The sequence below is a fragment of the Pan troglodytes genome, chromosome 6, assembly GCF_028858775.2.
Source record: "Pan troglodytes isolate AG18354 chromosome 6, NHGRI_mPanTro3-v2.0_pri, whole genome shotgun sequence".
Taxonomy (NCBI): domain Eukaryota; kingdom Metazoa; phylum Chordata; class Mammalia; order Primates; family Hominidae; genus Pan; species Pan troglodytes.
Window position 1 is genome coordinate 131,348,772 of NC_072404.2, and position 11,608 is coordinate 131,360,379.

The window sequence follows — 11,608 nt, forward strand, 5'->3', positions numbered from 1 at the left end:
AAATAATTCTCCAGGGGCATATAAGCAGCATTTCGTTCCATATCTGTTGATTTTCTCTTTCCCTTTGTTTCTTTTGTTTTTCCTCACTTTATCTACCTTTTGGGGAAAAAAAAAGGCTACAGAAGCCCCATAAATCATGGAGAAGCAAAAAGCCTTCTCTTTCTTGAAATTACAGACTGAAGAAAACTTCCAAGCAGGTCTCAGTATCCTGCTCAACTTGCCAGAATTGCAGCACAAGCCCATTCTTAAAACAATCTCTGGCAAGGGAAATGGGGCCACCAGAATTGGTTTAAATTAATCAGAAACTTCCTCTTTCTTGTGAAGGAATGGATGTCTGAAAAAAAACTAGGTTAGCAAGAAAAAAGTGTATGCATGGCTGGGAATAGGCTATGACAGTGTCTGTTCAATGGCTGAGAATAAAGCCAGCACAGAAGAAAACAGAGACAAATTTACAAAGGGATGCCCACATACAATATTACTTAGGGATTTTTAGATGGCATGAACCAATAAATTCCTTTCATGCTTAAGCCCCTTATGAGTCAGGTTAACCACCTGCAACCAAAAGTTCACTGGCTAATATACTTACTCAAAGCTTTTTTCTGAATCTAACAAGTCTTTGCTTTTATCTACATAAACTATAAAAATCCTTCAGAGTTTCCTACCCCTATTCTACCAGCTATTCTTGTACATTCTCTTTTTTCTCACTTCTTGCCTTATGTTGTTCTCTTAACTTGCTACTTTTCTGCCTTCATGTCTATCTCTTAAAATCTTAACTATACAGTACTTCATAACTATATTTCAAACATCACCTCTTTCTAAAGGACTTCCAAAAATTCTCACTTTCTCATGGTTTCTCCTTCATTTGAGCTGCAGATCAAATCTCTGACTAGCATTCAAAATGAACACATGTAGTCTATAAGATATCAATTAAAACAGCCTTCAGATACCAATATTTTTCATTATTCCCATAATACAGAAATAGATACCAAAGCAAAGGCAGGTTACGTGATTTGCACAATGTCTGGACTAGAAATGGGTTTGACCCAAGTTCCACATTCTTTCCCGCCCTCTCTCAGGTACAACTCATTGTGCTACCCCATTATATTGTCATCTCTTGACATGTGAATTGTGCCTCACTCAACTTGCAGTCTCATATTGTGTGAATATTATGCTTTACATATAATAAGTATTCAGTAAATATTTGGTTAATTGAACTGCTTTGTTTTACATGTGGATCTAAATTATCAATTATCTTTGGTTAGTTAACAGCAGATATTTCTTTATGTAAATACACTTAGGCCAGTAGTATCCATCTACGTAAAAGTACATTGTGTATATCAAACGCATATTCCCAATGAAATTCATCACCAATTTTTTACTGAGTAAACCATTCTACAAAGACTCTACAAAACAAGTAGATAATTTGACAGAGAATGTTTCAGTATACAATTTCAATGAAGTAAGTACCATGTACAAAGAAGAGAAGACTGCAGGAAATTAATATCATTTCCTCAAGCTCAGAAGTTGAATATTGGTTAAGAAAATAGGATCCTCATGCTGTGAAATTAGAAAGGGAGATATTAGCATTAATATCAAATGTATCTAGAGAATTAGTTTTCATGTCACTATGCTACTTGAAATCTGAAGAGAAAAAAGGTAGAGTCATCATTCTATATTTAAAAAAATGAAAACTGAAAAAAAATCCTGCAACAAAAAACAGATTTGAAACCTCATCTGATATTTAGCAGGTAGAGTTAGTATTGGTGACTTGACTAGCACTATGTGGAGGTCCTGCATACTAGAGAAAAGGAGAAAGAGACACTTCTCTCATTAGATAGTCTACTTAAGAATTGATACAGAAAAAAGGGATGCTTCCACCATTTTTTTTCTAGGCCCTAAATTGAAAACATCCATCATAATGTAGTCTAGCCTATTGACTTATAGATGAATAGTCCACAACTCAATATAGTCAGAATTCACTTTTTTTAAATTAAATATTTAAAGTAACAATTCAATTGCGATCTTTGAGATTCTTTTTTCTCCTGTTCTCTAAAAGATTGTAAACTGTAAACAAACAAACAATAATCCTTCAAAATATGTTGAAAGAGCTTACACACCCTTTACAGATAACATTTTTATGATTCATAAATGAACAATCAGAAGGTGCATAGCAAGAAAATAGGAGATAATACACTATCTCTTCATATTGCAGGAATTTGTACTGATTTCAACATAGAAGTCTTTCTACATACTTTAAAGGAGGGTGAGGCCTGTTCTATCTTTTTCAATTTGACTTTAACCTCTGGCTATTGGCTTAGAAGTAAATTTATATTTTTCATTGTTGTAATATTTTCTTTCTTCTACAAAGGTATAGAGCCTCTAAATCGGAAAGCTGTATTAGTCATGGTAAAATAGTCAAAATTTAGTCATGACCTTTTAAGAGTGTTTGATTACTTGCTGTGCTTAAAATAGAAAATCTAAAGATTAAATTCCTTACAGAAAATGCTAGCAAATTAGATATATAGTTAGATGCATGTATATAGGATTAGATAGACACAGAGACAGAGAGAGAGATTAGTACAAGCACTATATTCTTCAACCATTAGATAACCTTTTTTTCTGCACCAATAAATATTTTCTAGTATTCATCTTTTATCTTGTCTGTTTAAAAAGTGCAGAAAAAAGCACCAGTTGCTAATCAAATTTTTTTATTATCAGAGTGTATTCATTTCCGTTTTAATGACCTTCTTGGGTCTGAAAGCACTTACTGTTCTTTGCATTAGCAGAGGAGAGTCTGCTCCTTCCTCTTTAAAACTTGATTCCATACCGATTATATCCTCAATAACGTCCTCCATCTAGCAAAATATAATACATTTAGAATATTGTACATAATGATAAAAGTTGTGCTTCAGTCTGAAAACAGAGAGAAAACTTCTAGCAATCTTTAAAAGTTTTTAGACAATTTAAATTGAGGTTATATATACATATATATAAAACCTCAATAATATATATATATATATATAAATAAACACAGATTACTTTAGCATTGAAAATGCAGGAATCCTGACAATCTTTGGTCTGTTGCTTTTTCTTGCATTTGTGTCCAAAGGCTGACAGGTGACAACTTGACAAATCACCCTGGGCTAGTCTCTTGGAAATCAGTATCTACATAAATAGAGCGGTTATCATGAAATATCTCAAGGCAGATAGGGTCCCTATAGTTAATATGTACAGAGATTACTTTCTACAAACTTTATTTTTCTTTTAAAATGTTCTGATTGCATCTTACATGTGGATATCTAAATATTCATGGTTAAATATTACCCAGTACATTCCTGTAGATATAGAAGAGATGGAAACATTTCATCCTACCTTCTCTAAAGACCAATAATAATAGGTAATAGCAATAGCAATAACAAAAACAGCAATAATTATGAACATTTTAAATAGTAACAATAAAAATCACTTTTATAGTGCATGAGATGTACCAGGCATGCTTCTAAGTGCTTTACATACATCATTCATTTAATACTTATAATCACTCAATGAAATGAGTACTTTGCTATATAGAAAAGGAAACTGAGAGAAAAAAATTCAATAATTTGTCCCAGATTATATAGTGAGTGAGTGGTGGAGGAAGGACTGACATCCTAGAAATTTGGCTCTATAGTCCAAATCTCATTGGCTTTCTATTTCCTTTCTCAGTTCTTTTCTAAAATAGAAACTTTCCTTCCCTTCTGTACTTTAGCTAGGGGAGATTTTTAAAGTTTATATGTTTAAAAAAATGGTTGCTTCTCTCTCTCTCTTTCTCTCTCTCTGCTCTAGCTCTAGCTCTCTTTGCTTCCATCATATTCCATTTAAATTTTTAAATGTGATATAAACTCAAAGATATTGTGAATGTTTTATTTATATAACTACAGTACTGTGAATTTCCCATGATATATGCAGATACAGTCAGGAGTACACTCTGATAGATATGGAAAAATATTTTATAATTCTATTGATGTTATCTTCAAAGCAAGATATCTAGGAACTTAAGAGAATTGAGTGTTCGGAGAATTCTACTAAGATACTCCAAAAAATATGGAACACTATTCATATCTTAACAAATATTAATTAAGCAATGTTTACTGTGAGATCTTGTGGTTAGAACTGGAGCTACCATAGCCAACAGCAGGAAATTCTTCCTTTTATGCAGCTCAAAGTCTTAAGGAAACAGACCCATAAACAGCTTAATAACAAATAGTGGGCTGAGGAAATTAAAGCAGGTAGAGGATACGGCTTGATGAAAATGGTTGTTATTTTATAAAGCGCATCAGAGAAGATTTACTGACATTTGAACAGACATAAGATTAACATGGGAAAGGGTCATCCTTGGGAAAACAATAAGAAACACCTAAAGTAGGAACAAGTTCAACATGTTTGAGAAAGAATGAGCACTAATGGGAATAGAGCAGAGTGCGCAAAGGCAAGAGCGGTTAGAGATGAAGTGGAAAAGTATGCAAGAAACTGACATCACAGAATCCTCAAGGCCAGTGGTATCCAGTAGAAATTTCTGCAATGATGGGAATGTCCTACATCTGAAATGACCAATGTATTAATAGTAACAACTAACCACATGCCCTCATATGACTACTAAATACATGAAATGTGGTTAGTGTAACTGCGAAGCTGAAATTTTAATTTCATTTAATTTTTTTAAATGTTACTGAATTTGGCCGGGTGCAGTGGCTCACACCTGCAATCCCAGCACTTTGGGAGCCTGAGGCATGCAGATCACTTGAGGTCAGGAGTTCTAGACCAGCCTGGCCAACATGATGAAACCCTGTCTCTACTGAAAAATACAAAAATTAGCCAGGCATGGTGGTGTGTGCCTGTAGTCCCAGCTACTTGGGAGGCTGAGGTGGGAGAATCACGTGAACCCCGGAGGCAGAGTCTACAGTGAGCAGAGATTGCACCACTGCACTCCAGCCCAGGTGACAGAGTGAGACCCCACCTCCAAAAAATATAAATAAATAAGTTACTGAATTTGGACTAACTTTAAATTCAAATAGACACGTGGTTCATGGGTACTACAGTGGAGGGTGTAGCTCTAGCCATGGTCAGATGTTAAATCCTTGTGCACAGAGATCTTTAAAGAAGCTAGGTTAATACATGTGCATATTTTGTTTCTTTTGTTTGGTCCAGTCTCTGAAATTCTTTAAGTAAATTATTGATTGTTATTAAACTTGAATTTTTATTTTGTGATATTTTACTCATATTCTACCACTAAACGGGCAAAAACCTTGTACTGAACAGATGTGAAGAAGATTTGAGGAAAGAAGATTGCTAAACATAATTTATGAGGAGTGCTTTTCATTTGGATACTTGGAGTGGATTCAGTAAAAGTTACACATAAGTCATTCATCTATTTTCTCTCTGGAAGCTTACGTCATAAATGACACGGTCTGTTTAATTTTTCATGTTGACTATAAAACATGACTATAAAGAATAAGGTTTCCCTTATTCCAGAAAGAAACTTTTCTTTGTTACATGAGAAACATCCTCCTTTGGAGGCTGTGCCTTTGCCTTTAACACTACTATCCCTCATTTCTGTCATCTACCTACATGACTACTTTTTTCCCTAATTTCAGTTTTACCATTATCTTAATGGATGTTAAAATCTAAAATCCAGCCTAAAACCTTCACAACTTCTAAGTATCTCCATAATTAAAAACCCAAGAATCCATTTGTTATTTTAAAAAGACAATAAACACACCATTTTGTATCAGATGAAACAGAATTAATAGATCAGACAAAATAAGAATTACAAACCTGCAAGTAAGCATCCTCAAAATAATAAATTAAGATCATAAGAATACAAAGAAAGAGCAAATTGCTTGACAAAAGTAAAAATGGAGATAATAGGCATAGAAAGTATAAGATTCAAGGACAAAGGAAAACATTTATATGTTTTCAGATATGTGAAAATAAAGGTTTACAAAAGAACAAAACTTTTTAACAACACTGAGTGCAAGAAGAAAATGGGATAATACTAGAAATATTAAAGGTAAAGAACTTTGAACCTACATATTTATAGCCAACAAAGTACCTTTTAAGTATGTGGATGAAATTAAATTCTTTTTGGATATAAAAACTCAGAAACTTTAAGGCAAAAATACCTTTTAAAAACAGTTTAAGGAGTACTCCAGTCAGAAGATAAATAAAACCATGAAACTGATACAAAACAAAAGAATGAGTAAAGAACAGTAAAATGTTTGTGATCTAAGTAACTCTAGATATATGTAGAGAGAGACATACATGCATAATAATTACATATGTATTTCTATTGATAAGTACATATATATACATGAATTCTATACATAGATAAATTCTATAAATATCAATTCAGAAAGGTGGGTGACAACAAGGAGATGAGACCATACTAAGGTAGATTTTTACTTAAGAGTATGTCATATATAATGTTAAACAAGGATATAGATGTAGAAAAAAACATAATGATGACTCTTAAAATATTAGAAGTAACAAACAGAAAAGAAGATAAAAACTGACCAATGGAAGATAGAAAAAAGAGGGCAAAGAAACGGAAAGCATAGTAACTTAAAACATAAGAAATTGTAACTGTTAAATCCTAATAGTAAAGTAAGTACAAGAATATAAATGAGTTAACATACTGATTAAGAAACTCTCTCTTGAATTGGATTTTTAAAAGGTTTTGTAATATTTTGTCTATAAGCGACACACTTAAAAGTAAACAACAGAAAAAGCTGAAACAAGGTTAAAAAAGGTATCATAAATATAACCAAAAGGAAATCCACAGTAGTGGTATTCATATTAAGCAATATAAAATTCAAGGTTATCTAAAGGAAAAATAATACCAAGTGATCATGAACACGTATGCACCTAAAAATATATACAACTGTCAGAATTCTGTGGAAAAGTAAATCAACACTTGCAGTTGAATATTTTAACTCAGCACTCTCTAAATCTGATAGTTCAGCACATAAACCTAAGTTTAGACTTCTCTTTACTTATACTTAGAGCCATGCCTTGGGTCTTGTCATCATCTAAAATGCTTCATTTCTGAAATCTTAAAATCCATGATCTTACTCATCAAATGCAGCCTTTGTTTTAGATCCAGTCTAAACACTGGCAGATCACCTGAACAATTTTTATTTTATGACCCATTATGCCTTTGCTCTGTTACCTTTCTGTCCAACTATCCCAAACATCCCAGGTAGTCAATCTCTCCACCTTCTATTAACTCTGAATTCAAAATAGAATGGCTTCTGCTCACCATCCTACTGACATCCCTTTTGTTGTTATTTTTATTCACTCTTTGCCAAGTTCGACAGATATTGATCAGTTCTTATTTTACTAGACTCATCTGCTATATTTGGGTGTGTGAATCACTCCCTCCTTCTTTAAACTAATTCTTTCTTTGGCATCAATGACATTGCACTTTCCCAGTTATCTTTTTACTTTACTTTTATGGGCTTTCTCTTCTAACCATCCCTTAAATGTTGGTCATCTTCAAAAGAGTATCTTTAGCTATCACTCACTCTCCTCACTGTATTCAGGTTCTCAAGGGGATTTATTTCTCATTCAAGATTTCAAAGACCATCCGTATGCTGACAACTCTCAAATCTCTTCCTCCAGTCCAGCAGATTTGGATATCTAGCTGTCACCAACATCTCCACGTGATGATCTCACTGATACCACAGTTCAACATGTTTTAAGGGAGAGTCTCACTTTCTCACACCGCACAATAGAAATAGACTCCCAGCTGTTCCCTATCCCTGACTCCAGACTTCTCCCTCTATATAGCTGACAAAGTGATCTAGAGTCAAATCTGATTATGTCACCCTAGGTCCCAAGTTTCAACCCTACAGTGACTTGATACTGTTTAACATGGAGTACTAGCCTCTCTGTAATTTGCTGATTACTTACTTCTTTGATGTCATCTTTTACCACCATCCGCCTTCTTTTCTATTCATTTCACACTGCTTCCCATCTCTATTCTGCGCTCATGCTATCCCATCTGGCTAAATGCCCTACTAGTCATTTTCCTCTAAGTCTTTTTATATAATATTATAATTATTTGTTAATTTTTTCTCTTGCCCTCAACCTGAAGCTCCTATAGGGTATAGATTATATAGGATGTGCAGTTTGTTCCCTGAGCATGTGGCAATGACAGCTGTCTGAATGAAGAAATAAATGAAATCTTATTGACCGTTCTAAGTTCTTTTTTGAGAAATAGATTTTTTATTTTCATTTGTCCTTTGAACCTCTTCTCCTGGTTGTCTTCTAAGTTAACTCATCATCACTTTCATGCCAAACTCTACACTCCTTCTAACTACCATACTTCTCTTAACAGTCCCTTCATCTATGTATGTTATTCATCCTGTAAAGGCTCAAAAATCTCAAAATTGGACCAAACTCATCTTCCACCTTCACTTTCATATACAATATGACACTGAGATGCATCAACATTACCCCTGAGTTCATTTCTTTTATTCTCTCTACCACCAATTTTCCTGATTCAGGCTATAACTCAATTGCACTGTAATATTCTGTCATCTGTTCATGTAGCATGAAACTTAACCTCAATTCTTTCCCTCTCAACCGCCATTTAAATGTTTCTGAAGCATTGCTTTATGATACTTTTGTACTCAAAAACTTGTTCCCACAGCAGATCCATTGAGAGTTGTGTAGTAAATATCAATTTTCTTCTTCTTTCTTACTAATGTTTTTGATGAAACAATATGCTCAGAAGAAAAATGCATTTTTTCAGCTTTACATCAGCTAAATGTGGCCATGTGACACAGTTTTGACTAAGTCATAAGCATAAGTCTCTTGTGAATTTCTGCAAAATTTGTCCTTTCCGCATGAAAGCATTCTCCTTGCTTCTCTCTCTACTGTCCATCTGGTTTGAGGGCCTGAGAGGTGAAGCAGCCCTCTTGTGATCACATGAAGCCCATTAAGATAAAAGTCACATAGTGAAGAAGAAAGAGGAAGAACTGATCTATGTTGACATCACAGAGAACTACAACAGCCTCTGACTACCTACTTCTGGCCTACTTTTCATGGGAGTTGCCCTGTTTTAAAAATGGAGATAATAGGGGCTGGGCATGGTGGCTCATCCCTGCAATCCCAGCACTTTGGGAGGCCGAGGCAGGTGAATCACTTGAGGTCAGGAGTTCAAGACCACCCTGGCCAATACGGCGAAACTCCGTCTCTACTAAAAATACAAAAATTAGCTGGGTGTGGTGGCTTGTGCCTGTAGTCCCAGCTACCTGGGAGGCTGAGGCACGACAATCTCTTGAACCCGGGTGGTGGAAGTTACAGTGAGCCAAGATTGTGCCACTGCACTCCAGCCTGGGCAACAGAGGGAGACTTGTCTCAAAACAAAGACAAAACAAAACAAAAAAACAAAAACAAAAACAAAAAAAGGAGATAATAGTAAACCATAGTGCTGTTTAAAAAATTAATTTAAAATACCACCTGACATAAAATAAAGACTAAATGAATACTCTCTTATTTTTGTTGTTAATATCACTGTTAATATTCTATGTTGTTAATAATTATAAGACATAATTGTATAAGATTATATGAGATAATATAAGATTATTATGGGAGAAAAATTTGTAACTCTCATTTAGTTAAATCATGGGAAGTTATTTTCTCTTGCATGTTCCTAATGCAGATCTAATTGATACAGTCCCCCACTACCTTGGAATCATGTTCTAAGTTCCCAGATCTGCATTTAAGTCTTGTAGCCCCACCCTAATCCTCCTTTCTAACCTCAGTCACTTATTTGTACCAAATTGTTATCACTCTCAAACCCGCTTATGCTTGTCTACTCTGCCCTTAGCTTACAGCATTCTCTACTCAAAAAAATTATCTTCTGTCATCTTTGCTGTTGATGTACGTCTTTCAACACCCAATTCAAGTATTATCACTTACAGAATTTCCTGAGACCTCACACTGAAAAAATTTATCTTCTTTCTGATTTTCTAGAATACCTTGATTTCACTTTTCTAATGGTTCTTCTCAAATTATACCATATTACTTAAAGTATCACTGTACTAATAACAGCAAGTAGAGAAATATTATTGAAATAAGGGTACTCATTATTAACTTATAAATTTGGCAAAAATATGCACTGATTATTAATTGGCAGAAATTCATTTTAGGAGCTAGATATTAAAATGTGAATAAGGTATTGTATTTTCATCAAGGAATTAACAGACCAAAAGATAAGAAAAAGAAAAAAGGCATAATTAAAATGTAGCATGTGCTGTGAGAATGCCATGAAAAGTGCAATTATTATCCATGTGATATCAGCGTTGCTATGAAAACTCAGATAACAGGCGCTAAGCCCAGACAGAGCAGCACCAGGGAAAGCACCTTAGACAAGAAACCTGAAATGAATTTTGAAGGGTGAGCTAGAATTATCCAGACAAACGGTCATGATCAAATAAGCAGGAGGTAAAGAAAAGGTGTAAGAAGGAGAGCCCCGCCACCATGAGAACCAGTGGTAAACCCATAGAGCTGAAACATGAAGCTCTATGGGGATACTGAAGGATAAGTCTGAGCCAGGTGCAAGGGTTAAGTGCAGAAGGGTCCATGTGCTATGGGTAGAAGTTTGAATTGTATCTCAGAAAGACCCATGTTACAAAATGCTTCTTTTGATTTTACATTTCATCTTAAAGATTTTCAGTCTTCAAGTTACTCCTAATTCCAATTACCAAATCCTGAATCTAAAGCTGTTCTCAGACTTATCCTGTGGTAGCTATGATTTCTGGGGTCTTCTTTGAATTGATGAAATGCTCCCTGATGTCACAGGTGGAAAAGGCTTGGGAGAAAAAAAAAAAAAAAGATGGCAACGGACACCATCTCCTGAGCTCCCACTCTGCCCTTGTGTTAAAAATTTAAAATTCAAGCATCAAAACAACTCTACAATGTGTACACACATGGGTGAGAGAAATTAAGGACTGAAACCACACAGCTATACTATACTGACTATATCCAAAGACTATACACTTTCTGCCTTGAGTCATAGACTCCAAGAACCAGTAGAAGTATTAGACTATTGCGACAGCACAGGGTATATCCTAGCTATCAAAGATAGTAACTCTGTGAATGATGGCAGTATGTGAAAATGTATAAACATACCAAATTCAAAGAGACCACACACTGATTAAAACTATTACAGACTCAGTAAAACTGTGATTAAATGGACATTAATGATGGTTGGGAGATATTTTTGAATACATAATTTAAAATATAATGGTTTAAAAAAATAGAAAAAAATTGTCTATAGCCATTGTTCATTCACATTGCCCCAAGGCCAGAGCAATTCTTGGGACTTTCAACCCTTCTGAGCCATGAGATTATTTGATTGAGAGCACCCAAAGACCACTAAAAGCATGTGAATTTTCTTTAAATATACAAACTTAGGATAAAAGGAAAGGTAAGATGTGTGCTTAAAGAATAAAAAAAGTAAATAAAAGGCAGAAAGCTGATCTATGTTGCTTATCCATTCTCATTTTTTAGAGTACATATTTTATAAAATATATAATAAAATCATTTCTAGGTTTTACCT

At 34.4% G+C, this 11,608-nt stretch overlaps 1 protein-coding gene across 7 annotated transcripts in view; it reads right to left on the reverse strand.

Annotated features, from left to right (window-relative positions):
- Nucleotides 1–11,608, reverse strand: part of TFEC (transcription factor EC) — a 235,737-nt gene that overhangs the window by 36,225 nt on the left and 187,904 nt on the right. For 5 of the 7 annotated variants that reach the window (XM_016958065.4, XM_016958062.4, XM_016958061.4 and 2 more), the window contains one exon: nucleotides 2,769–2,855. The exons of the other annotated variants lie outside the window; for them this stretch is intronic. In XM_016958065.4, the coding sequence (XP_016813554.4) occupies nucleotides 2,769–2,855 (87 nt within the window). The remainder of the gene's footprint in view (nucleotides 1–2,768; nucleotides 2,856–11,608) is intronic. 7 annotated transcript variants of the gene reach the window in all.